Here is a 27,075-nt window from a genome sequence, read left to right on the forward strand (position 1 = left end):
TAAATATATATATATATATATATATATATATATATATATATATACACACACAAATATATATATATATAAAATTCATATAATAGATTACAATACAATTACTTGTAGTCGTGAATAAATAAGTTCGTGATATAACTATAAAATTCTCGATGCTTATATAATACAGATATAAATAACTTCTTAATGTTCCATATAAAATTTATCTTCTATGTATTACGCACAAAGTTATCTGCCATCATGTAATATCGCATAGTTCCTTTTAAAGAATTATACTTCTTCAAGTTCTATAGTGTGACAATGTAAATTAAATACCTTCAGCTGCTTAAGAAAATACTAAATGCAAACAATTCATAATAATTGATTGCAATAGAAACATTGTCAATAGATACAAAATATATTAGCTAGAGAATAAAGTAAAAAGTGGAAATATAAAATCTTTGTAATTAGTACATTAATGCGTATAATTATTAATAATTATAATATTAAAATTAATCAATTTAATTAAAGCTATAGAACATTTCTATTAATTATTAGATTAAATAAATAAATTTAACACTTTTACAAAAGAAGAAAATTAAGAAAAATGATAAAAGATTTTAGAGACTTATAAATGCATTTGGAATGATGAAGTATAAATGCCTATTATAGACATAAGGTAAATTAAACATTCTGAAATTAAACTTAGAATAAAATACGTAAATGGATAAATAAAAAACGCTAACTTGTTTACTCGACAATAGGAAATTATGTTAAAAGCGAAAAGTAATAGTTCTTAGTTAATAAATGTTCATATAGAACATTGAGTATATCATTAACAATAAAATTTATTATTCATGAAATTTTTAGACTTTTTCTATACTATTTATATTAACAGAAGCTTATATGTAAAATTTTATAGGATATATATTATTAACCAATGTACAAATCTGTTATTAATATGTAAAGATAAAACCTAATTAATGAGAAAATATATTATTTATTTGATATAGTTTAATGAATAAAATTTCTGATCATATCTCTTCGCTTTTAACGTTGTGTTACGATCATTTGTACACTACACATAATATATAAAAATTTCTCTAAGTTATCTGTAACAGAAAGCAATATTATAAAACGTAACATACATGAAAACGAGAATACAGTTAAAGATTAATAGACACTCTGAGAATGTATGTAAATAGTTAGAAGCACTATTTGCAGATAATGATATGATATGGATAGTCCTATACATAGAAGCAGTCTTACGATTTTAGAACATCATTGGTCACATAACATAATTTATCATATTCATAGTTTTAAAATACGTGCGAATTCTGCAAATATATAATACACATGGATCTTTGATTTATATAAGTCCATCAAAAAAAAAAAAAAAGAAAAAAAAAAGAAAAAGAAAAAGAAAAAGAAAAAGAAAAATTAAATGAAACACTATCTTCATTTCTGGAGGGAATATAGTTTTAAAATTTGTAATTAATTCGCTGTCATGTCGAAAATTCCATCCTTAGATAATTATATAACTAAATTTGTACTTAGATCTAATATGCACTAAAAATAGTTTCCGAAATATTAGTATAATTTTCAGTGCTTTATAAGTTTCGCAAATATTTATATTCTTGGCTTGTACGTTAATGTAACGTGGAAACTTTGTACATCCATTTCAGTGCAATCTTGTGGTCCAATGGGAACATCACTAGTATGTACCTCTATACGTTCCTCATTTCCGATTTCTTTGATTACATCTCGACTACTTTTCAACATTTTTTCCACTGGTTGATCTATTGCGACTCTGACAGTTTTAGTTTTAATAGTTTCCATTGAGCGTGACTTACATGCATCAATAGAACGTCCTTTAGCCCCATTTTCTTTATTTCTACGAGTTGAACTACGATGAATACGTGTTTTATCTCTTGAAGATGTTCTTCGTAAACTTGGACGTTTGACTGATTCAGCACTAGCACTTAAACCTCCTGCTAAAGTTCATATGTATTATAAATTTATTAATATTCTATAAAATATCAAAAAAAGTAAAATAATGTATCATCATTATTCTATAAAACATACCAATATTCCCAGATGATGACCTATTTGAACCACGAAGCACATGCATTGCTGTAGGATCACTATCAGTAGCAGCTAATATTTCTCCCACAGGTGTCAAAAACCATTCTGATCTCGTACGCATACGTGCTGTTTGTCTTTCATGTACCTGATAATAAGGATTATATAAAAAAGTTTAAAAGTATTTTGAAACATATAAAAAGACAAATAAATAATGCATTGTATTTAACCTGTGGTAGATAACTAAGACTTTTAGTACTTTCTGCATAACGATTGATTGCTCGAAGTTCGTCTAGTGTTATTCCTGCATGCCGAGAATGATGACTACCATTACTTGATGATCGACTGGATGCCTATACAAAAGGATAAATCTTTCAAATCTATTCTAAATAATATTTTTAATTATTTCTAATAAGTTATACGCTTAATGCAAAATCATAAATAATCAAAGACCATACCTGAAACAGACCATTTTCTTCCAAGCTTACTGATAAACGTGTATAGCTTTCTAACAATGTATTTTCAGGAATTATTCCTAATGAAGATGTAAGATCAAGAGTTTGCGGTACATGAATTAAGGCTGGTGTCGACTGCGATTCTTCCTGATGTGACATAGCTGAACAAATTATATAATTAGGATGTTTTTATAATATAAAAACGTTTTTAAAGAATAAATTCAACTTCCATATTTAAATTTTTTTCTTTACAGAAAAATTCTTTAAATTAATTGTTTTGCTTATATATATTTAAAGGCAATTTTTACTTACATTCTAGATTAAATTTCAGTCCCCACCTTTCACATTCATATTGCAGCCAAGTCTTTTCAGCTTCAAGAGAGAGTTGTCCTGAAATATATCCAACTGTAAGAGTCCAGTGTGCACTAGTTATGAAATAATACATAAGTTAAAGAAAAGTACTTTTAAGTAATCAACTTACTATATCAATTAATGCATATATGTTTGTCAATACATGTTCCAGTTAGTGATAATTTTAAAACTTACTAGATACTAAAGTATCCGGAGGATATCGAAAACTGAAAATCCAATCCTCTTCTACTTTCAATATTCTTCCAGTAATACGCGCATAAAATTCGTAATTCTCTCTTCCAAATAAATTAGAAACTCCAAAATTATCTATCATAAATTTCATTACACAGGTGGCAACCTAAGAATATATAATATAAGCTACTAAACAATTTTTTTTTATTATACTTACAATAAACATCTTTCATGCTATATATATACTTTTAGTATATTATTATTATTGCAAATGCATGTGCATATTTGCATGTAATATAATACAATAAAAAAAAAGAACATTCATTTTGTAATATTATATAAAAATCTACAATGAAAAAATAAGATATATAATAGAAACGTTATTAATTATGTATTTTACTTTCATTTTATAGAAAGTTAACACATTAATTATCTTATGTATCAAATATAGAGATTTTCTAGCATTTGCTATTACTATTTCTGATTTCATGCTATAAAAATGTATACACATAAATAAAACTTATATAATATATTTTGCAATTTAATAAGAAAATTATATTTTACATTAACATTTATATATATACACACATATATATATATTACGTGGTGCGTAAAATTATTGTCATAAGCAACTTACTGAGACCTCCGCCTGATGGTAAATGTAAGCAAATGCATGATGTGAAAAAATTATGAAACATAGCATAGCTGTGTATAGAACATAATGTACAAATATTGTGCATGCTGTTTTAACTATATTATTGCAAATAGTAAATAATTAGCTAACATTTTTACTTAATATATTCTATGAAAAATGATAATATAAGAAAATATTATATGTAACTATGTGCAAGAAACATTAAATCTGTTTTAATATCTTTGTGTACACTATAGAAAGTTAATAATGTGTATTTAAACGAATATGTATTATACAAATGTGTAGTATAGAATAATAAATTCATGATGATATTTTTAAAAGCAGATAATATTAGTTTTGTGTTCAATATAAACGAATAATCATTAGAAGAGTAACAAAATAATTTGTGATAGTATTTTATAATTGATTAAATATTAATTAACATAGTAATTAACAATGTTTCATGCAAATATTCCATTAAACATACCTTAAATCTGAGAACATCCTCCATTTTAGCAGTTTTTCCATCACTCACACAACTTTGAAAAAATGAAGGTGCTACAGATACACCTAATGCTTCACTAGACATTCCTGTGCAAGCTCTTTCGCTATTTACTGCTACAACCCTGAATGTTCCAAATAATAATACTAACAAACGTTGTGTATACACTGGTAAAGAAGTAATTAATCTGCAAAAGTTTAATAAAGTTAATTATTCATTTTAAAGGAACATAAATAATCAAAAAACTAATAATTACCTATGAATTTGATCTCTTTGCTGTTCCATGCTATCCAATTGAATAACAGTAAATAATTGTTGTTCTCCTTCCTTTCCAAAAACACCACCAGGTATTTTACGTAGAAATTTTTTTAGAACACTCGCTATTGTATAAACACTGAAGTTGTCCATATTGACTAAACGTCCAGTCTGTAGAAAATGAATAAGCTTTTTCATATTACCCTGATGGCCTGGTGCTCTAAAAACATCTTTCCTTAATGGAGCTTCTTTATTTAATTTCAATATCAGTACCTAAAAAATATGATTACTTATTTTAGTATTAATTTAAATCTTTTATATTTCTTCTTTTAAAACAAAGTAATCAATAATACATTTATTTTATGATTAAAAGCATATACGTACCAATAATGGACCAGGTATATCATTTTTACATACTTCATCTAAGGGTACTCCAAACTTAACTCTATAATAATTGATAAAATATGTTTATATAATATATATATATAAAAATTAAAATTTTTAACACATAACTAATGCTATCACTGACTTTTCTAAACGTCTTGGATACGGTGGTACAGAAGATGTATGTCCACAACTTGTTACCACATTACCCAGTGTAGCTGCTCGACGATGCATTCTTTCTGTCCAGCTGCTCATTGTATAATACATAAGGATGGCAATATGATATAAGTAATACGATTAAAGAAGTGTACACCCGTATCTTATAAAATCCTATAAATACAGAATTCTGTATTTATGCCATAACTTAGGTCATGTCGCTGACGATAAAAGACTCCATTTCGTCCACCATTCGAGTTATTTATTGATACCTGCGATATCTTGTATCATGACAAGTTCGTAGATATGATCATTCAACCAGAAACATTTAATACATGCAAGCATAACCTAACCGCATCAGCTCACACATTGCGCGAATGCGGCTAGTAGCTTGCTCTGACGTTTTTATTTTAATCAGATACACGCTTTCAATGAGCGCTAACATTTCATTAATTGCGTCACACACTGCATAAACAATTTCGTAGGAAAAAATCTAAATACATTTCAGAACAGATCAACCACACCTTCCCTCGTTTCATATCAAAAAATCAATATGGCCACGATGGCTTTATAAACATTTGTCAAAAGTGAATTTAGCCATTAGTGAAATTGGATACCTTAGAGAGTAATCTATGTGGAGAAATTCTTTCGTTCGGTTCTTCTTTAGCATACTAGATAAAATTAAAGTCTGACTTAATTGTTTTACAACATATTTTAATAAGAAACCAATAGTAATAATGTAAACTCTATTGTCGCAGATTGAAAATCTTGCGTAAGATTTAAATGCACACATTGATACCGTTCTTTTATCTATTATTATCGTTTAGAGGTTATAAACTTTAAATTTAATAATTTAGAATTGGTATGTTCTTATAAGTACGAGATAATTAAAAAAATAAAAATATCAAAATCAAAATGTCTACACGATGGTAGGTATAAATGAAAATTTTATATGTTGAATTGTATTATTAATCTAGATATCATTTCTAATATATTATTCTAGGTATCCTCTGTATCAAAAAGGAAATCCACAACTTAGAGTTTTTTTGCCAAACTTCTGGTTAAAATTAGTTCAACCTGAACATAAGCAACCTAATAATGTAGTACAATTTCAATGTTCTATGGAAATGACAAGACATGATGTGGCAAATTATTTAGAAAAAATTTATAATGTAAAACCTGTTCGAGTAAGAACAAGAATAGCACTTGGAAAAACTAAACAACTACATGGTCATCATTATGTTATTAAAGATGATGATGTCAAGATAGCTTATGTTATTTTGGTAAGCAAATTAAAAAACTTGAGAATATATTGATATTATTAAAAATAAGGTCAATTGAAATAATGTAGTTAACATTATTTAGACAAGTGATATTTACAAATATAAAAACTTTTTATTGTAGGATAAAAATCAATCGTTTACATTTCCTAATCTTTTTCCAAAAGATGAAAGCAAAAAGGGACCAACTTTAGATGACGCAAAAAAAGAATTTCAATCATATTTAGATGATTGCAAAGAGCCAAATGCTCCTGGATGGTTCAGAATTTAGATTTCATATTTTCATTATATTTAATCCAACAAATGTTTATTTTAAAAGGTTAAATGTTAATCTAAAGACAAATACAATAAAGTTAATTTAGTTTTTAGTAACATATAAAAGAATTTGTAAAAATAAGATGTTGTTTTTCTGCTGATAACTTTTTTTTCATTTTGCTTAAAATAAGTAATTAAATGAAAAAATAGATTATTATTATGAAGTAATATTGTACAGACGCTTTCATTGTAATTATCATGAAATCATGTGTTTGACAACGAAAATGAATAAAATAAAATACAATGAAATATCCACAATTTTACAGAGCACGAAATAACAGTACTTATTACAAATATATCTGTTGAAAAATCCATTCTTTACATACTTTTATTTCTTCCACTTATACGCTTGGCCATTTTTGACAAAATTAAATATATAAATATTCATTTCTATTTATATTTATAATTTAATATATGAAGTAACATTAACTTTATAAAATGATTAAAAAAAACTGTAGGTATAAATACCATATTAATACTGCATTTATATTGATACTACCTTTCCATATTGTGCACTTTTATTTAATACATGTAACCATGTTCTTGCGTTGATAAATCGTTTTAAAAGAGAACTATTGACTATTCTATCAATAAAGATATATTCAGAATCGTTGAACATGAATACACGATAGTTTTTTGTTCACATCAAGGAAGAGTTGCTTTAATGAACAAATATCAAGTAAATTGCTCCAAAAAACAATTTTATTATCCAACCATTTTTTATCAAACTTTACTCCTTAAGAATGTGCTAACAATTTAAATTATTCGACATTAAATAAAAATTGTTCATTATTTTTAAAAATTTTGTTGTACTTAAACAAAATTTTTTTATAAGTCCTTTTTGATCAAATACTACTAATCCGTATTTGGAATTTATAAATATTGAAGACATGGCGAAAAGGTGATTTAAATATGTAAATAGTTTTAAAAAATTAGAATATTAAGAATAAGGAGTAAAAAAATATAAAATAAAAATGTAATAACAAAGAATAAATCATGTTTTAACCATTTGCTTACATAATTATATTTTTAAAGTTTTAAAAATATTTAAAAAAAGGAGAGCAAAATAGATTTCCTAATAAATTATTAAAAAAAAAAAATGTCAATGTTGAAATATTCTCTAAAATGTTTTTTAATAATACTAAAAATATTATAACGTTTTTATAAATAATAATACGAATCCTAACTTTTATTAATTATATTATGCATTTGATTGCGAATTATCGATCAAACTTGATCGAAAAAATGACAGCATAGAAACGAATAAACGGGGAATTCTCATTTTTCTATTATTTATGACAGGTAAAATATTTTATACTATTATTATTCTACATTGGAAACAAATGTTGTAAAGACAGCTGATATTTTTATTATCTCAGTAATAATTATATATCAATGAAAAAACGTGCATATATGTATGAGTGTTGTTCGTACTTATAATCATTGTTTTTCAATATATACTGTAATAAAATTAATTGATTGTATGAGATAATTATAAATCTTTATAGAATAGCGACACTTGGAATGGAGAAAACTAAGACTGCATTTTGTACAGATATGGATAAATCTGTGATAGTGCATAATTTTGAAAAAAGAGGTTGGTCACAAGTTGGTCCACAAGATGATTGGAATGTTTATTGGTAATTGTTTGTAATAAAAAAAAAATAAAATATATCGAATTACATTTAAAGTAACTATTCCATTTCTTTTCCTTTTATAGGGCAGCTACACAATCATGTAGAAATATTTTTAGCGTAGAAACCGGATATAGAATGAATGATAATCAGTAAGTTTTAGTTTTATTTTACTCGACAAATTAAGTTTTGGCACATCAATTTTTTACATTACTTTTATTTCGAATCATTTAGGATTATAAATCATTTTCCAAATCATTACGAATTGACCCGAAAAGATCTTTTAGTAAAAAATATTAAACGTTATCGCAAAGATTTAGAACGGGAAGGGAATCCTCTCGCAGAAAGAGGAAGTGGATCGGGAAAGTATCTTCATTTGGATTTCATACCTGTTACTTTTGTTTTACCGGCAGGTAAATCACACAAATTTTCTTTTTAATTATTTTTGAAAATAATCATAAGAAATAATTATGATGTTTTAATAAAATGATTTGAGAAATAATTAATATAATATTTTAATATTACGTATAGTCAGTATGATAAATATCTTAATGATTTAAAAAAATAATTTTATATTATCTGAAATAAATATTTTATAAAAATTTTGGTTTAAAAAAAAAAAAACATTTTTTTAATAGATTACAATATGTTCGTGGAAGAATATCGAAAGTCACCACAAAGTACATGGATTATGAAACCATGTGGGAAATCCCAAGGAACGGGAATATTTTTAATAAATAAATTGAGTAAATTAAAAAAATGGTCGCGGGAAGTTCGAAATCCATTTAATCCAAATCTTACCAAGGAATCTTACGTTATATCTAGGTATATATTAAATAAATTAATAAATAATTACTTGAATGTTTTATCAATTAATGAACCAAATTAAATTATTTAGGTACATAGACAATCCACTTTTAATTGGAGGGAAAAAATTTGATCTTCGTTTATATGTTCTTGTTGCATCTTTTCGTCCATTGAAAGCTTATTTATTTAAACTTGGTTTTTGTCGTTTTTGTACTGTAAAATATGACACCAGTATTCAAGAATTGGATAACATTTATGTACACTTAACCAATGTTTCTGTACAAAAACATGGTGTAAGTAATTTTCTATGATTTAATTATATTAATATTATATTTTTATTTTTCAATATTATATATTAATTAATTAATATTAAATATAATAATAATACTAAAATGTAATTAAAATGAAAGCACAATTGAAAAACCGTCAATTTTTTATGAAATTTTTTTTTAGGATGAATATAATAGTATACACGGTGGAAAATTAAGTTTACAAAATTTACGTTTGTATTTGGAGAGTACGCGAGGGAAAATTGTAACGGAAAAATTATTTTCAAATATTTCTTGGTGCATTGTACATTCGTTAAAAGCTGTTGCACCTGTAATGGCAAATGATCGTCATTGTTTCGAATGTTACGGTTACGATATTATTATTGATAATAAATTAAAACCATGGCTCATTGAGGTATTTTTTTTACAATTAATTTATACAATTTACATAAAAATGAATAATAAATGTTTAATGTCTAGGTCAATGCTTCTCCATCACTGACATCGACAACAGTAAATGATCGAATATTAAAATATAAATTAGTAGATAATATTATATCTGTAGTTTTATCACCAAGTGGAATACCTGAGTAAGTAAATAGAAGTATTTTCGTCGATATTAATTTAAAAGATAAATTATTTTAAACGTATTATCAATACTATATATATATTTATAATTTTTTTTTTATAGTGTAAGATGGAATAAACGTCCACGTCCAGAAGCATTAGATAATTTTGAACTCCTTTTGGACGAAGAATTATCGACACAAGAGGAGAAAGTCAATTCAATAGATAAATATCGAAATTTAACTGGTAAATGGAAATAAATGATATAATTATAACAATATCGGAAATATATTTATGCCTTTACACAATGATGTTTTAAAATACCATAAGGAAATCAATAAACTAATATGCGTAATTTCATTAATTTAAAATACATTAATAAAAATTTTATTTTTTGTACAAATATTTTACAAACGTACAGCGCTATACATTCATACAAATGTAAAAAAAATATAAACAATGATTTCAGTCTTCAATACTAGACATTATTAATATAATACGATAGATTCCTTCAAGGCAATGTAAAATGGCAGTGCGAGGTCAGAACCTTTAAGACTCTTAATATATTTTATACAGGATTCGATAATTGTGCTATACATTATAATGATAATATTTAAATGATTATGGCACAATTTTCTAATTGAGCTACATTTACAGGAACAATGAAGTGGACGATGTGTACATCGGATAAAATTTTACGTAATGTAATCATTATTACACGTATTTCACATACATCAGACCTCAAAATATTTAACGAATATTCAAATATATTTATGATGTATTAAGTTGAAATTTTTCTATTTACATATTACAGTATAGAGAAAAATTTTCTTGAATATTACAATATAACTACAAAATGGTTTTTCATGTGCAATTGTTTTACTGTTACGATATATTTGATATTTCGTTCATGCATTCTTATCATGTATGTACAAACTACTATAACATGGTTCAATTTATATTTAGATATTTTGCAAGTTTTATTAGGCTTTCATTACTTAAAATACTTTTGATATTATTAGCTTATTAACGTAGATATCAAGTAATGCTTGCATGCTGCCTGTTTAAATTACTTCAAAACCTGATATGTTTATTATTTCAAATTATGTGTTTAATACTATATACTTATGTACATGTATCAGAAGTTAAGACTTTCTATAAAAGAACAGAGATCTCTGATCATAAAATGAATAATAAAATATATAATGCAGCCTTTGGTTGAATTCTACCGTACATAAAAAACATGTGAATGTGCTTAAGAGTAATAATATATAATGCTGTATATGTATATGTACAAGTGTATATACATATACTTAACTATATAGAATAAAAATAATAATGTCATAATTAACAAAATAATAATAAAATTATATACCATAATATAGAAAAGAAAAAATATTATCTACTTGGATAAAAACATTATTGAATTTTAACTGTGAGTATTATCTTCAGGTTTAGAAAAAAATATACATTTTTACAAAATAATATGAATATACTTAACACACTTTATCAAAATATTTGTACAAGCATTTGCACATTTTCACAGTACGTATACATTACTGCATTTAAACCTCCTAAATTATATGTAGTATATATGTAGATAACCATAGTAAATAGGCACAATGGGTTTATATGCTAATAACTGAAAAACGTATTTAGACTTTTCAAATAAACCAAATACATAATATGTGTGTTGCATCACATATATGTACCACATTTTCTAGAGAAATGTAACATTTGATAAAATATAATTTAATCATATTATTATTTATAAAAGAATACCTGAAATTGGTATTTATAGAATCTATATAGAATATAGTATTCAATATTATGTAAACCAGAGACGTGCAAACTTTTTGTAAAAGGAGAAATGATTCTCCCGCTACTGTTATTTAATTATCCCCATTCAAGTATGTTTACTTTTCTCCAGCGTTTTTAAATATTATAATTATTAATAAACTTCATTTATAGACAAACATGATAATATCGTAGTGTAGCAATGTAACAATAGTGAACAAATGCTGGAGAGTATTAATATGGTAGAAGGAAGAATCTGCTAAGGAGAAATAAAAGAAGGATAAAAGAAGATAAGAAACAATTGGCAATGTAAATTAACTTTGCACGTTTCTAGTATAAACGACAAATATGTCTACAATTTCTACTTTAGAAAAAATATTGTGTATGCAACCATTATCTTTTTTTATAATCTTTAGTCATTAATTAAAAACTCATCTTAAAATATGTAAAAGAATTTGTATAAGAGTAACATGATAAAAAAATGAGGGAGCATAAAAATGGACGTTTGAAGTTAATAATCTAATGAAATGATTAGCTGCCGATTTTTTTTTTTTTTTTTTTTTTTGGAAGAAAATACTACATATCTAAAATAAATTCATAAATAGATTTGTGTTTTTATAAAAAATTTAAAATATTCATCCATATTTATCTCATATTTGCTCCATATTATATTCATTATAACATACCTTATGGAACTGGTGATGGTGGTGGTGGTAATGGACTGAAATATGTCGATGATCGAGAACTAGGCGATGGTGGACAACTCATAGCAGCATCGCTATGATAGATAGATCTCGGTGTAGGAGGTGGAGGAAATGGTTCACTTTCGTAACGATACCGAGCAGGATAGTTACTATCTGATTCATCGCAAACATCAGTACTGCAAGGTGTTGGAGGTGGTGGTTGATTTATACTCCTGTAATATCTATACGGTTTGTATCTAGAAGCATTACTGCTTGAACATCTTGTAGAATTTGCTGTTGTGGCTGGACTAGGTGGAGGATTAAGCGTTTCTTGAGGATATCCACCAGTGGAACTGCCCCTGGTTGAACTAGATGCACCTATAATAAATAAATATATTTATCATATATGAAATATTCTTGATATATATTAAATACAATATTAAATCATTAACATACCTGTTATATGACTACGATCATAACTAGATCCAATACTGCTTCCATTTAAAGCAGACATTCTTACAGCTTCTACTTCAGTTTTGAGATCTTTTCTACCATTTTTTTGTGCTAATATTGGCTTAACAACTCTATTTGGTTTTGGTGAAAGTGGATCACCAGCAGAATCATGTAAAATATTTGGTACATCTTCATTACTACCGAACTTTTTACGATAATAACAAAAGCCTAAAACTATGGCAATAATTGCAGCTATCATTATAACTACTGTGATAACATATGGACTTTTGGTTGGTTCTGTACCAGAACCAGAAGATTGGCTTTGATCAGTAGTAGGCGTACATGTTTGAGGTATTTCATCACTTCCATCTGCACAATCATCCCAACCATTACAAAGTGCAGTTTCAGAAATGCACACACCACTTCCGATACATTGAAATTGTCCAGTTCTACAGCAATGTGCTTCATCAAGACCATCATGGCATTGTGGTGTACCGTCACATACCCACGAAATATCTTTATATAATTAGAAATGTTTATTTTAATATTATGTGATTCAAAAGATTAAAATAATTAACACCTCAAGTATTTCTTACCGATACAGTGACCACTTTGACATCTAAATTGATTATGATTACATGCTGGACAACCTAATTCATCACTTCCATCAGAACAATCCCTTTGACCATCACATTTCCAAATAGCTGGAATACAATCTTTATCAACTGTAGAACTTGAAGCAGCACATGTAAAATGATCGTCACCACATGCAGGTGCAGCTCTGCATGTACGCTCATCATCAGATAGAACTAAGTATTCGGGACAAGAACAAATTGGTGAAGTTGTACCAATACAAAAATGCGAACAACCGCCATAATCGTGGAAAGGACTGCAAACGTGTGATTCCATTATATGATCTTCTGGTGTTCTGACAGTTATTAAATCTGTTAGGGCACGATTCATAAGAACTTTTTTTCTAATGCCTGTTTTTTTATTTACTCTTTCTAATACTTGCATTTCGCGATCAAACCAGTACAGGTAATCATATAGAACAGACAAGTGAGTAGCAACACCTTGTCCAGTTGATACTAATATTCTTTTATTATTACCATTAAAATCAGAAAATTCAATTTGTTTACCATGAGCCCAATATACTATATTTGCTACAGTGTCAACTGTTAGACTAGTAGGTTGTTCAAGATCAGATGCTATTATCACTCTTTGTTTTCCATCCATTTTGCTTTGTAGCAATTTCATTTTGTCTCCTATATCTATCCAAAACAAAAGTCTTTTTTCTGGATGTACTGCTATATTTCTTGGTTTTTCTCCTTCGCCCTTTACAACTACTCCTAAGGCAGAACCATTATCCAATTTAGTAACATTAATTGCATCATTCGTAGCACAAGACCAAAAGAGTAATCTTCCAAGTGGATCTAATGCTAAATCAAATGGATGTCCTGATCCGCCGGATATAACTACACTAGCATGAGTTCTGTTATCAAGAGTCTTTCTTATAGATAAATTGCGCCCATCTATCCAATATACGTGTTGTGTAATTGGATCGAATTCTATAGAACGAACATTTTTTAATCCTTGTACGCGCATTACTATATCTGGACAATCCGTACTATCTGGCAAAAAGCGACCCATTATGTTACGAAGGCTATATATCATAAAATGTCTTGGTGCTGAAAAAAATTAATTAATATATTAACAAAAACTATAACGTAATAAATATTTGTTTCTATAAATCAACTTTTGATATAAATAGAAATAAATTAATGAAGTAATAATAATCTAGAAATTTACCAATACAAGTTCTATTATCAACTGCAAGATTATAGTGTGTAGGGCAAGAACATTTGTATGAAGTTGATGGACCACCATCTTCTCCAGGTAAAGCAATACAAAGGTGACTGCAGTCCCCATTATTAACTGCACATGGATTCCATCCCGACTGTCGTGAAGCATGAAAGACTAGCAGATCTGTCACTGATTCTAATTTATTGTGTATTTTAGTTCTGTTAGCACCTGTTGTTTTATTTGCTCTTTCAATATCACCAATATTCCAATCGGTCCAATAAATATAATCCTGATATTGAGTAATACTAAATGGATATACTATGTCTTTTGTAATAATGGGCTTTCTCTTTCTTGCTTGTAAATCATAACTATCAATTGCTGGTGTGAATAGATCTGCCCAATAAAGTTTACGAGCTGCATGATCTATGGTAAGGCCATTAGCTCGACCGATATAAGCTAATATTACTTGACGATTAGATCCATCTAATCTTGCACGTTCGATACTACCGGAATTACCCCATTCAGCCCAATACATGTGACTGAAAAATTTAATAGACCTAAGTATTAGTAATATAAAAATCATTAAAGAATAAATATTATTTCTTGATGTTTCTTAAATAAATCTTATTATTCCTTATAAAATATTAATTTATCATTAAGGAAGATAATTACAATTACCCTCTTTCAGGATCAAGAGCCAAACATGCGGGTTCGATTATATCTTGCCATATAAGCACCCGTCTACTACATCCTTTAAACCGTACCATTTCAATCCTGTGTGTACCAGTATCGCTCCAATATAAATTATGGGCAATCCAATCAATAGCTAAACTTTCAGGAATTTCTAATCCAAGATCTACAACTCTTTCTACATCAGAACCATTTATAAAAGCACGTGTTATAGCTTTTACTTTTACATCTGTCCAATAAATGCGATTGTCTTTCAAATCAAAATCCAAAGAACTAAAATTAATAGATGAACAATAAATTATATTGACTTAATTATATCTTTAATTCAAATAAAATAAATATTAATGCTTAAAAAAAAAATCTTTTAAGGTAATATTTTCCAATATCAATATTAGAGATATCAATCTAGTATAATAGTACCATAATAATAAAAATAAATAATAATGTAATATTACCTTGCATCTTTAACACCTGTAACAGGTATAATATTATCATTATTGGCATTTTCGATACTAACGCGTCCAATATTTTCTTTCTTTGCAAACAATAGAAAAGCATCTGGTATTACACAGGTATGTTTATCTTTTGTAAGTTCATATCCAATTTGACAAGCACATACATATTTATCAGGTCTATTTAAACACAAATGACTACAACCACCATTGTTATGCGCACAAGGACTTGTACCATTTATTTGGCCAAGATGTATAGCTTTCAATCCCATTACATTTGGAACTGGTTCAACAATAACTTCTCTTTCACCACCAGTAAGTTTATGAGCTCTATCAATACTACGTCGTTGCCAGTCAGTCCAATAAAGAAAATCACCCAATAAACTAAGTCCAAATAGATGAGGCAGATTATCAGTAATAACTTCACGTCTATCAGTGCCATCCATATTGCAAACTTCTATTTTGTCTGTTTTAGCATCACACCAATAAATCTTTTTTCTTTCCAAATCTAATGCAATACCATTTGGCCAAACAATGTCTTTTGTAATTAAAATTATTCTTTCACTACCATCCAAATTACTGCGTTCTATCTTTGGTCGTTTTTCATTCCAGTCAGTCCAGAACATCCATCCAAGTTCAGGAGCTACAGCTATGGCTCTAGGTTCTATCAGATCTTCATTAATAAGAACCTTCCTGCTAGTGCCATTTAAACGGGCAACTTCAATTCTATCAGTACCTGTATCAGTCCAATATAAGTTGCGTGCTAACCAATCTATAGCAATTCCATCTGGATTTGCTACTTCTGTTGTAACAATATTTTCTTGACCTGATCCATCAAGATAAGCTCTTCTAATGGCAAAAGCCTCTTCATCTGTCCAATATAACATTTCATCTACTGGATCAAAGTCTACTGCAATTGCATGTTTAATATCACTTAATGGTAAAACAAAATTTGTGTAATCAGGAGAATCAAGAGATATTTTACAAATCTCGTTTCTTTGAACTATGAGAAGCAACTCTTCTGGTCTTTCGGCACAAGTAAAATTATCTAAAAGTTTTACACCCGTTGGACAAGCACATGTATATCCAGGATCCTTTGTGCTTAGCAAACATAGATGGGAACAATTACCATTGTTTTGTCTGCATGGATGATCTCCGTATGGTTGTCTTCGTGCATCCCAAACTTCTATGTCACCTGGTATATATTCTCCGTGGAATAACTCCCGAGGATGTGCTTGTATTTGTCGCACATCATGTGCATGTACACACCATGTTTTCCAATCCGTCCAATAAAGTCGATTATCAAAATACGTGACTGCAAATGGATAATCTAAACCTTGACTGATAACTTTTCTTCTATTTTTGCCATAATAATCCATAACAGCAATAAATTTGAGTCTACCATCTGCCCAAAATACTAACTCATTCTCATAATCAACTGTAAGTCCATTTGGCCAAAATATATCATCAGAAACAATAACTTCACGAGTAGTTGGATCCCCATTCATTGCTGCTCTTTCTATCTTTGGTACATCTCCCCAGTCAGTCCAAAAAAGTATACTTTTCATAGGTGCAAGTGCAACTGCACGAGGTTGATAAATATCAGTCCAAAAAAGAACTTTTCTATGTTGTCCATCAATACTAGTCACTTCAATTCTATTCTTTTCTCCATCTGTCCAATAAAGTTTACCAGTATACCAATCACATGCCAGGCCATCTGGAGATATCAAACTTGAATTTACAACAGTCATTTTTTCACCTGTATATGTACCATTTGAAGGGACACATTGTATCATTTCTAAACCACTATCAGACCAACACACTAAACCACGTTCATAATAAAAATCTAGAGCAGCACCTTCTGATAAATCTTTGACGATAGTGTAAACTTTGTTTGCTCGTGAAACATTGGCCATTCTTATATCTTTATGAGTAGCAAAAAGTAATGTAGGTGAGCCTGTAAAAAGTGATTATTATAAATGTATATTTTATTACAAAATATATGTATATATATGTGTGTGAATGAACAATACAGAAATACAAATTTTTATTTTATAATTCATATATGTTTTGTATGCATGTATGTATGTATGTGCTTGTATACACATAAATTACTGAAAATTATTTAAACTCACCATAGCAAAGGCTAATGCTACTGCACAAAAACCAAGCAGCTAGGATGCTTTGAAAATTTCCTAAAGCCATCCTAGGACTTGAGATAAACGTTTACCTCGTACATTCTGATTATGATAATTTTCACCTAAACTCCGGGCGAGAACACGTATTTGATACTTCGATAGTTTGTAATTATTTCAAATAATGCCATTACAAACTGTTATAATGTCTACGCATTTCAATTCTTTTTTTCTACGAAAAAGCGGTCATTAATACACAATGTCATGTTTAAATACACTGTATACAATTCGAACCATTGTCTTGAGCTCAGCCAAGCTTCTTTTCATCAGAACTAATCTTGATTTCCAGCTAAGCGATGATCATCCATTTTCTTTGAAAAACAAGCTTTACGTATTTCCAGTAAGTACAGAATTTTTATGAAGGAGCATTTACATTAAATCTCTTATTCTAAGATATTCAACAATAATGGAATGCTCATTAAAATACGAACAATGTATGAATTTTAAAGATAACATTAATGATTGAAATATTAAATAAATTCGGATTTACATACTTTTCATTATATATTTAAGGAACGTTTAAAACTACAAGATCGTTGTCAATTTATAAAAGCCAATCAAAATACAAGTAGCTGTCTACTGCTATTGATATCTAAAAAATAAATAAATAATTGTGAAATTAGCTGTTAATTTCATAAAATTTTCACTTTATTAACAATATCTAAATATTACTATCTACAAATTTATAATTCAATTTTAATTGAAAAATTATATAGAACTTTATAGAAATCATTACATATTTGTGACAAAATCATAAGAATAAATTTTCTTTATTTTTTTTTTTTTTGAACTCTCGACTGAATATATTTTCGATAATTTATTGTTGTCAATAAATTTATATTTTATTTAACGTAGGTTGCTATTTTATATATGCCGCTAAAATAAATTGTAACAAAGCGCCATCTGTGAAGTATTTAACTTGTTATTTCCAGTCAACTTTATTTGAGTATATACATATACATATATATGATGTTAGCAAATTTATAAAGCAGCTGATGCACACGGTACATTCAATTTTGAATTTCAAGCAAAGTTTTATTATAGATTTTTTGAGATAGGTCATACGTATTTCCTAATTTGAAAAATAATGGAGGAAGGGTAATTTTTATTAACAGTTGTAAGCAATAATTTTGGATATGTGTAATGAGTTCTCCAATCGTCCTGGTTTCGCTTTGCGTTATTCGCATTGAGATTGTTAATCCAAATCAGGAAGAAACAATTAGTAAGTTTAGACGAATGTAACACTTATATGTGCTTTCCATAGTTTTTAAGTAAATTTCAGTAAATAGTTTTTAATGCATTTAAATATGCATATGCATCTTCATTTTAATTCATTGATTTATAGGTACAATGGCTGCTAGAAAAATGAGAGGACGTAGAGAAGCAAGAGATATTACTTTAGAAAACTACTCGTGTACTACTGAAAGGCCATCTCCTTTTTTAACTTCTCAAGGATCTAGTAAACCACATTTATTACCAAGAGCAAACTCTGAAGAAACTTCGTTTACAACATGTACTTCTGTATCAACTTCTGAAGGTGCAGAAATAATTGGAGCTACAGCTTGTTCACAATCCGATCAAATAAATTTTATTTCTGGAAATCCATTTGTGGAAGTTACCAAAGGAATATTACATCTTTTTAAAGAAGAGTGAGTAACATGCATAAATTAAAAAAAGAAACGTTTCTGATAAAATGATTTGTATTTGTTAGATTATCTACATAGAAAATATTTATACTTTTCTCTTTTATTTAGTGAATTAACTGAAATGCATAGTGCAGCGGATCGCAGTCATACCATATGTATGCTGTCAGTTCCAGCAACAATGACTTGCCATGATCTTTTGACATTCACAGCAGCTTGTCATCAAGATATTCAGCATGTCAGAATTTTACGGGATGGTAATCCAAATCAATACATGGCTTTAATTACATTTCGTTCTTCGGTAAATAATGTTATATTGTATTAAGTCTTAAAGATTCTTAATTAAACAAAAATAATGGTTTTTTTTTTGTATATATTTAGAGTGCAGCTAGTGAATTTTATGAAACTTTCAATGGTGCACCTTATAATTCTTTGGAACCTGATGTGGTATGTCATCTGGTGTTTGTGTCAAAAGTTGAAGTAGGAGACAATGGTATGCCCTTAACAGGTCATACAGAATTGCCTTCATGCTCTGTTTGTTTAGAAAGAATGGATGAAAGTGTGGATGGTATATTAACCATATTATGTAATCATACATTTCATTCAAGTTGCCTTGTAAAGTGGGGTGATACATCATGTCCAATTTGTCGTTATGCTCAAACACCAGAACCACTTGCAGACAGTCACTGCATGGAATGCGGTATGTATTCTTTGAGTATATATAAAATTATATAAAAAATATTTATATTTTCTTATTATATATATTTATAGTCAATGAATTATATACTATTATATCATATGGTTTCCTACAGCTGCAGGAACAAGCAATGAAGCCTTATGGATTTGTTTAATATGTGGTCACATTGGATGTTCTCGTTATCATCAGGGACATGCATTTGAACATTATCGTGATACTCATCATTGTTATGCAATGCAATTAGGTAACAATCGTGTATGGGATTATGTTGGTGATAACTTTGTTCATCGTTTACTACAAGATAAAGATGGCAAGATGGTGGAGGGAGGACAAACAGCAACAAAAAATGAAGGTGCAGCTATGGAAGAGAAAGTTGATTCAGTTCAATTAGAATTTACATATTTATTGACATCTCAGCTTGAAACACAGCGGCAATATTTCGAAGAAAAGTTTAATCGACTAGAACAACGTTCTTTATCAGAGAGTACAGAATTAAGAGAAAAGTTAGGTCAATTAATGGAAGAAAATACAAAGTTTAAGGTATTACACAAAATTATTTTAATAAAATTTACTTAAAAATTATTATTATTATTATATTGGCATTTAGTTTTTATTATTTAAGTATCTTAATATGTACATTTTAGGACCAGTTTACATCACTTAATAGAGAAAAACAATCTTTGGAAAAACGCCTACAACATACTACGACTAAATTAACACAAGTTCAATCTGAACTAAAAGAGGAAAAGGAATTAAGATCATCTCTTCAAATTAACCAAACAACATGGCAAACAAAATATAAAGAATTACAAGAAGAACTATCAGAATTAAAAACTGCAAAAGAATCTGAAGTAAGAGATTTGCAAGAACAAGTACGAGATTTTATGTTTTATTTTGAAGCTCAAAAACAAATTGAAAATTCTGCAAATAGAGATGAGATAGCTGCTGGTCAAATAGTTATTGCACCAAGTCCTAGTGGTAGCAAATTGAAAGGTTCTCGTTCTTCAAAAGGTCATAAAAGGCATTAATATTATCATGAAAAAAATTGTAACATTATTTATTACCAAAATGCAAGCGCAAGGTGTGATTATTTAATAAATAAGATTAAATATATTATATTTGTAAATGAAATCTGAATTTAGGCTATCAAATGAAATAATAATTTAATAAAAAAACCCATTGAATCATGTGTTATTTAATATGAACATAAATATGACAATAACATTTTATTATGTTAAGTTCTCGAATTTTTATTTGATTTATATATACGATGAATTAATTAAGATTATCAACTTTTCGAAGTGTGTATGACTTCAGTGACAAGTACGAAAAAAAAGTAAACTGCAAACGCAAACAGGGAACATTGTTGCCACTATGCATTTATTGTATTAGTTTATAAGTTTGTATAGGTATACCTCACTCTTACGTAACATAACAGATTCGAATTCAAACTTTTCATTCTCCCACATTTATATGCTTCTTTAACCGTTGGAGTCCCAGGGGGTATTGAAAAAACACTGTTGAAGAATCCCAAACAACGCAACCGTGCTTTCTCTAAATGAATACGAGAAGAGCCAGGCGGCACGATAGCGCTTCTTTTATTTTATGTCGATAAATCCCAAGCGACGCGATAGCGCTTCTTTTATTTTATGTTGATAAATCTTAAGCGGCACGATAATGCTTCGTTTATTTTATGTCAATGAATCCCAATCGGCGCGATAGTGCTTGTATATTATGTCTGCACATATAAGATGTGTTAGGTAACGTGATTCTCATCTTTTTCACATTGTTCCGTCACATTTATTGTAGTTGGTAAAGTGATCGGACGTATTTTTCCATAAGAGTTTCTTATTGCTAATAATTGTGATTCAAAATGATTAGACGAAGTAACGCAAAAAGTAAGTAAAAAATTAATCTAGATTTATTGGTTAACTTCTTTAAATTTGGTGTATTCCCAAAAATGTACAATGAATCGAAAAAGAAAATCTATGGGCATTATCACAAATCCATGTGATCATGTTATTGACGGTGATGACAACTACATTTTTCCTGTAAAGGGTAAAAGACAATGCATTTTGAGTACTTCGGAGAATAGTGATTGTGATTTATCGCATCAATATCCACTGAACAGTCCACGAAACGGTGAAGACGTTTTTACTCAATGTTATTCTCTCGAGCATAACGAAGAATATGGTTCACGATGTAACTTCTCTAGCCAGAGTAAACCCATCGAATACTTTGAACTATTTTTTGATTCAACACTATGGTCACTAATAGTTGAAGAAACCAATAAATATGCAGATTATTCAAAGTATTTACCTAGAGAATTAGAATCATTTGAAACAGAGATTTGGACACCAGTTACTATGTTAGAAATGAAAGCATTTATAGCAGTGCTGCTGGAAATGGGAATTACAAAAAAACCCAATATACGTTTGTATTGGTCCAAAAATCCATGTAACATACCGTGGCTCCGAAGAATGTTCTCTCGAAATAGATTTCAACAAATTTTGAAATATTTTCATTTAATTGATAACTCTTTATGTTTTTCACCTAGTCACGAGAAATACGATCCCTGTACAAAATTTAAGCCACTTGTTAAACACGCTAACAGAGTATTCACATTACATTATAAACCACATAAAGAATTATCAATTGATGAGTCGTTAGTTGGGACGCTGTGTTATTCTAGCATAACGCAATACTAGCCAAATAAAAACTATCATCGTCGGGGTATAAAATTCTGGATGCTGTGTGATTCAGTTTCAAAATATTGTTTGACGTTCTTTTGCTATAAAGATGCAAAAGAAACAACTACTAGCGATAGAAAAAAGTTTGGATTTGGATATGATGTTGTGTTAAATTTATTAAAAGATAGTAATTGTTTGAATAAGGGGCATCACATTTTTGTCGACAACTTTTTTACTAGCGTTGAATTAGCTAGATATTTATATTCTATGGATACCTATTTAACTGGAACTATTAGAAGAAATAAAAAATGTATTCCCGATAACTTGAAAGAAGCTAATATAAATGAGGTAAAATATTTTCGAAACAATGAAATATTGTTCTGTGCGTATCGCGAAAAAAAAGTGTACAAAATCCTATATTATTAATTTCAACGAAAGCAGAAGAGCAAAATGTGACAAAAAAAAATCGACATGGCAGAGACATACGTTTGACAAAACCCGCTATTATTCAATCTTACAATGCCTTCATGGGTGGTGTCGATGAATCGGATAAAATGCTGTATACCTGTCTTAATGAACGAAGATCAGTTAAATATTGGAAAAAGATAGCCTTTAACATAATCTGCCGGATGGTTTTAAATGCATATATAATCTACAAGGAAAGAGTTAAGAGTAAAGTAATGAATCGGTTAGATTTTATTTCGAATATTATTTTTGAAATTGAGTGTGAGTGGATGAACGAAAAGAAAGCACCTGGTTATGTAAAGGAAAAAACATTTGGTTTAGTAAAGTTGCCATGACGTAACTTACGACAATGCGTAGTCTGCAGTACCAAAAATGTAATAAAAAGATTACATTTAATTTGTATGCAATGTAAAAAAGGAATTCATTCAATATATTTTGATAAACACCGATGTTACAAATTATAAGTATTACTCTCTATTTAAATTGTTTGTTCATAACACAAAAATATTTTTAATTTGTAATTCGTTATTTTATGAAATACATTTGTATTATTACATATGCGTACTGTAAGTTTATAAATATTTCAAGTTTTGTTCGATAAAAATTATTGAGAAGATAATAATGAAATACAAAATGTTTTATTTTGTAATGTATTATTACACTATTATTATAGTATTTATAATAATAGTGCAATAATACTGTTACACAACAAACAATTTATGTATTGCCAAAAATTATTCTCATTAATATAATACTGTCTACAGATATAATGTACTAATTAAAAATACTTTATAATGCATTAAACAAAATTTATATAAGAAACACGAAAATTTGAAAGTCAACAAAATATTTATACACATTATTCTACTGCTAAATCGTCGTAATAAACGCATATATCGTCGTAATACCGACCAAAACATAAAAAAATACTTTTTGATATAGAGATCATAAAGGATATAGTCTTTTCACGGTGGCAGTATTTCGTTAAAGTTCATAAAGAAAGCACGACAATGAAAAAAAAAAGAAACATCCGTATCTGTACGCCATTACGTTACTTTTCTTCGGAAACGTGAAGAAAGATATCGAAAAGATAGGAAAACTTAAAATTTATCTTTTGCAGCAGTGCAGTACATTGTTTCAAAATATAAAAATAGTAGAACTACTGAAAATATATTACGATCAGGTCGACCGAAAATATTATCATTTAAAAAGCATCGAAGTGTTATTCGAGAAATTTTAAAAATTCCTTTTACAAGTTCTAGAACATTATTTTGTGTTCTTCTTATTCTTCCCATATTCTCGCGTATAAATCAATGATGAATCCATCCCTTCGACGATACATCGGATTCATCCGATTGCAGACGAATCTATCCCTCGATGATTCCTCTATTCTCCTTCGATGATCCCTGGAATAGAAAAGATAGAAAAAGAGTCGAAGAAAGAAAAGAAAAGGAAGTCGAAAAAAGCGCCGAAATCGAGCTCGATTTTTCCGTATTGAAAGAAATCCGAGAATCCGCACTGAATAAGCCTTCCTAAAGGCTCCCACCCAAGAGCTCTACACAATGCTGAGATAACAGACCGCACAAAGGATCATACTCATGGGTTCAAAACTTATAAATAATAATTAATAAAAATAAATAAGAATAAATAGGAATAACATCGAACATAAATACGATAGAAAAGTTTTCTTTACGTTTCTCTAAGAAATTCTATTCTTAGAATTCTAAAGAAATTCTTTAGAATTCTATTATATTTAATCATTTATCTATTGAAATATTAATATAAAAACTTAATATAAAATACGAACAATATAAAATGTACTTTAACGTTTAGATAAAATTAGAAAGAAAAGATTTTCAAAAAGTATTGAAATATGCAGCCATTCGCTCAGTAATACTTTTATCCTATAAGATTTAGATACAGTAAAACCTGGTTTTGTGCGGTCCTTTTTTATGCGATTTTATTTTTGTGCAATTGGTTTTGTGCGATTTTATTTTTGTGCGATTTTATTTTTATGCGATTTTTTTCGTGCGATTTATTTTTATGCGGTATATGAATCTTAGCGGCGTTAGCACCAGTTTAATGTTTCTTATCAATGTACATATACATGTTGTGGACGAACTCTGATTACGTGGTAATATATGCAGGGATCCAGATTTCTAAAAAATTGGAAACGCATTTTCATAAAATAGATACCAATGCGGAAAGACGCTTAAAATTCCAAAAAGAGTTGATGCATGTCTCGCTATCGTGACGTTTACAAGTAATTGACTAGTCGACCATCGTCACAAAAGCTGATCACTGACTTTATGGTACCAAAAAACAAATCAATTGAAATCCTATCTTCAAGCGACGAAAGCGATTTTGAACCAATTCATCACAAGAAGATGCGCGTTTTTGATTACGACGAGTAGCACCAAACTATTTAATGTATAATTTGAAAACTTCTCCATGTATATATACAATGAAGAATTAAATATTTTTACAATTTCTTCAGGTCTAATTTAATTATTTAATTTAATTGAAAGCATTCTCTCATATATTTCATAAATCATTGATGTATTTTCTAAGTCCAACTTTTTTTATGCGGTCCACCGCATAAAAAAAATTTTAGGTAGTATATCGTACAAAGTTGTTTATTATATGTAAGAATTTATAAAATTTCCGAATATTTTTTGTACGATTTCTTTTATGCGGTCCCTATCCACCGCACAAAAACAGGTTTTACTGTATATCGCAAATATTATCGATCCAGGTCTCATCACTATAAGATTGCTGCATCTGGATATTTACAGGTAGACGAGTAATCTACTCTAAAATCCGCGTTCCTGTGGTGATATGAGTTTAGCAAGAATTCAACTCTTAATTAAATAACAGTAAAATAACTTTTTTTTTTTAATTATTTTCTTCGGAGTTGGCAATTTATGTTTGTCAAAAGATAAAATTGAATTTATTTTATATTGATCGTGTCTTACGATTTTTGTTATGTTGCTAAGAATGTCTTATTATTTAAATATTGTTTAGTTATACTTCATGTATCTCGGTCATTGTTTAAATATTAGTAAAATAATTTTATTTTTTAATTATTCCCTCTCAAGGAATTCATCTTTATTCAGTGCACTTTTAGTGATTTCCATAATTGCTATATCTTATATTCGTGACTATGGCTTTAAACATAATAGAAATAAGAAATATAATACTTATGAAAGATAAAAGTATGAATTTAATTTAACTTTAAAAAAAAGATAAAGTAAAAAATATATGAAATATGATTTTAATAATAAAAATGCAAAATATCAAATAATCCTAATCGCGTATGCGAGCAAAATAAGATCTTAGCAGACTTATTTGTGTACTTATTTCAGCTTCCTATGCATATTAGTTCAATACAATTTTAGTGGTCTCCACAATTGCCATCTCTTATACGTTTCATAGATATATGACTTTAATATAGAACTCGATTTTATTAGAATAAAATCATGAATTTAATTAAATTTTTTTATTTGAGTTATTTTCGAAGTTTCTGGTGAACTTTCGAAAATAACTTGATAACCTATAGTTACCCCCCTTGAGCCACGATTTATGGAAACCTATATATAGTCTTATCTTTGTTTCATACTCTAACCTAATCGATTATTTAAAAATTCTAAT

General features: G+C 28.4%; 6 protein-coding genes across 11 annotated transcripts; 4 read left to right on the top strand and 2 right to left on the bottom strand.

Annotated features, from left to right (window-relative positions):
• Positions 1 to 595: 595 nt before the first annotated feature.
• On the bottom strand, positions 596 to 5,659 carry LOC124952753. Of its 4 annotated transcripts, XM_047503073.1 has the most exons (12): positions 5,257 to 5,653; positions 4,974 to 5,158; positions 4,829 to 4,889; positions 4,446 to 4,717; positions 4,175 to 4,376; positions 3,691 to 3,702; positions 3,057 to 3,219; positions 2,823 to 2,900; positions 2,514 to 2,671; positions 2,286 to 2,408; positions 2,059 to 2,203; positions 598 to 1,967 (listed from the first exon to the last, which is right to left on the bottom strand). In XM_047503073.1, the coding sequence occupies exons 2-12, from the start codon at positions 5,093 to 5,095 to the stop codon at positions 1,603 to 1,605; spliced, it is 1,701 nt and encodes a 566-aa protein (XP_047359029.1). In that variant the 5' UTR covers positions 5,096 to 5,158; positions 5,257 to 5,653; the 3' UTR covers positions 598 to 1,602. The 4 variants fall into 4 exon arrangements, with proteins under 4 accessions (XP_047359030.1, XP_047359029.1, XP_047359028.1 ...); XM_047503074.1 differs by having other exon boundaries at positions 596 to 1,964; positions 4,974 to 5,659; XM_047503072.1 differs by having other exon boundaries at positions 4,974 to 5,652.
• LOC124952756 (probable 39S ribosomal protein L23, mitochondrial) lies at positions 5,495 to 6,891 on the top strand. The gene is made up of 3 exons (XM_047503081.1): positions 5,495 to 5,913; positions 5,988 to 6,267; positions 6,389 to 6,891. Exons 1-3 carry the CDS (start codon positions 5,900 to 5,902, stop codon positions 6,533 to 6,535), a joined length of 441 nt encoding a protein of 146 aa, XP_047359037.1. The 5' UTR covers positions 5,495 to 5,899; the 3' UTR covers positions 6,536 to 6,891.
• Positions 6,892 to 7,025: 134 nt separating this feature from the next.
• Positions 7,026 to 11,189, top strand: LOC124952755 (polyglutamylase complex subunit TTLL1). 2 transcript variants are annotated; one of them, XM_047503079.1, is made up of 8 exons: positions 7,026 to 8,219; positions 8,300 to 8,365; positions 8,448 to 8,626; positions 8,852 to 9,038; positions 9,112 to 9,313; positions 9,474 to 9,704; positions 9,770 to 9,879; positions 9,981 to 11,189. In XM_047503079.1, the coding sequence occupies exons 1-8, from the start codon at positions 8,104 to 8,106 to the stop codon at positions 10,114 to 10,116; spliced, it is 1,227 nt and encodes a 408-aa protein (XP_047359035.1). In that variant the 5' UTR covers positions 7,026 to 8,103; the 3' UTR covers positions 10,117 to 11,189. The 2 variants fall into 2 exon arrangements, with proteins under 2 accessions (XP_047359035.1, XP_047359036.1); XM_047503080.1 differs by lacking the exon at positions 9,474 to 9,704.
• LOC124952750 (low-density lipoprotein receptor-related protein 6) lies at positions 9,414 to 18,235 on the bottom strand. 2 transcript variants are annotated; one of them, XM_047503066.1, is made up of 8 exons: positions 17,870 to 18,232; positions 15,738 to 17,691; positions 15,271 to 15,555; positions 14,599 to 15,131; positions 13,386 to 14,477; positions 12,793 to 13,305; positions 12,340 to 12,714; positions 9,414 to 11,909 (listed from the first exon to the last, which is right to left on the bottom strand). In XM_047503066.1, the coding sequence occupies exons 1-7, from the start codon at positions 17,937 to 17,939 to the stop codon at positions 12,341 to 12,343; spliced, it is 4,821 nt and encodes a 1,606-aa protein (XP_047359022.1). In that variant the 5' UTR covers positions 17,940 to 18,232; the 3' UTR covers positions 9,414 to 11,909; position 12,340. The 2 variants fall into 2 exon arrangements, with proteins under 2 accessions (XP_047359022.1, XP_047359021.1); XM_047503065.1 differs by having other exon boundaries at positions 9,415 to 12,714; positions 17,870 to 18,101; positions 18,164 to 18,235.
• A 642-nt stretch (positions 18,236 to 18,877) lies between these two features.
• LOC124952906 (BRCA1-associated protein) lies at positions 18,878 to 21,453 on the top strand. The gene is made up of 6 exons (XM_047503507.1): positions 18,878 to 19,151; positions 19,275 to 19,578; positions 19,684 to 19,873; positions 19,954 to 20,272; positions 20,385 to 20,809; positions 20,914 to 21,453. The coding sequence occupies exons 1-6, from the start codon at positions 19,073 to 19,075 to the stop codon at positions 21,295 to 21,297; spliced, it is 1,701 nt and encodes a 566-aa protein (XP_047359463.1). The 5' UTR covers positions 18,878 to 19,072; the 3' UTR covers positions 21,298 to 21,453.
• Positions 21,454 to 21,674: 221 nt separating this feature from the next.
• On the top strand, positions 21,675 to 26,874 carry LOC124952907 (piggyBac transposable element-derived protein 4-like). The gene has a single exon (XM_047503508.1). It carries the CDS (start codon positions 22,237 to 22,239, stop codon positions 22,975 to 22,977), a length of 741 nt encoding a protein of 246 aa, XP_047359464.1. The 5' UTR covers positions 21,675 to 22,236; the 3' UTR covers positions 22,978 to 26,874.
• Positions 26,875 to 27,075: the final 201 nt, after the last annotated feature.

Source organism: Vespa velutina, chromosome 11 (genome assembly GCF_912470025.1).
Source record: "Vespa velutina chromosome 11, iVesVel2.1, whole genome shotgun sequence".
Taxonomy (NCBI): domain Eukaryota; kingdom Metazoa; phylum Arthropoda; class Insecta; order Hymenoptera; family Vespidae; genus Vespa; species Vespa velutina.

Bases quoted from the DNA above. Each gene is read 5' to 3' on its own strand.
- LOC124952906 (XM_047503507.1), top strand. From the start codon at position 19,073: ATGAGTTCTCCAATCGTCCTGGTTTCGCTTTGCGTTATTCGCATTGAG. The intron at 19,152-19,274 runs GTAAGTTTAGAC...ATTGATTTATAG, and splicing joins AAATCAGGAAGAAACAATTA to GTACAATGGCTGCTAGAAAA. The intron at 19,874-19,953 runs GTAAATAATGTT...GTATATATTTAG, and splicing joins TAATTACATTTCGTTCTTCG to AGTGCAGCTAGTGAATTTTA.
- LOC124952755 (XM_047503079.1), top strand. From the start codon at position 8,104: ATGGAGAAAACTAAGACTGCATTTTGTACAGATATGGATAAATCTGTG. The intron at 8,220-8,299 runs GTAATTGTTTGT...TTCCTTTTATAG, and splicing joins GATGATTGGAATGTTTATTG to GGCAGCTACACAATCATGTA. The intron at 9,039-9,111 runs GTATATATTAAA...TAAATTATTTAG, and splicing joins GAATCTTACGTTATATCTAG to GTACATAGACAATCCACTTT.
- LOC124952753 (XM_047503073.1), bottom strand. From the start codon at position 5,095: ATGTATTATACAATGAGCAGCTGGACAGAAAGAATGCATCGTCGAGCA. The intron at 4,377-4,445 runs GTAATTATTAGT...AAACTTTTGCAG, and splicing joins CAAAGAGATCAAATTCATAG to ATTAATTACTTCTTTACCAG. The intron at 2,901-3,056 runs GTAAGTTTTAAA...GATATATTTCAG, and splicing joins TCCGGATACTTTAGTATCTA to GACAACTCTCTCTTGAAGCT.
- LOC124952750 (XM_047503066.1), bottom strand. From the start codon at position 17,939: ATGGCTTTAGGAAATTTTCAAAGCATCCTAGCTGCTTGGTTTTTGTGC. The intron at 13,306-13,385 runs GTAAGAAATACT...AATTATATAAAG, and splicing joins TCAAAGTGGTCACTGTATCG to ATATTTCGTGGGTATGTGAC. The intron at 12,715-12,792 runs GTATGTTAATGA...TATTTATTATAG, and splicing joins TGATCGTAGTCATATAACAG to GTGCATCTAGTTCAACCAGG.
- LOC124952907 (XM_047503508.1), top strand. From the start codon at position 22,237: ATGAATCGAAAAAGAAAATCTATGGGCATTATCACAAATCCATGTGAT.
- LOC124952756 (XM_047503081.1), top strand. The intron at 6,268-6,388 runs GTAAGCAAATTA...TTTTTATTGTAG, and splicing joins AGATAGCTTATGTTATTTTG to GATAAAAATCAATCGTTTAC.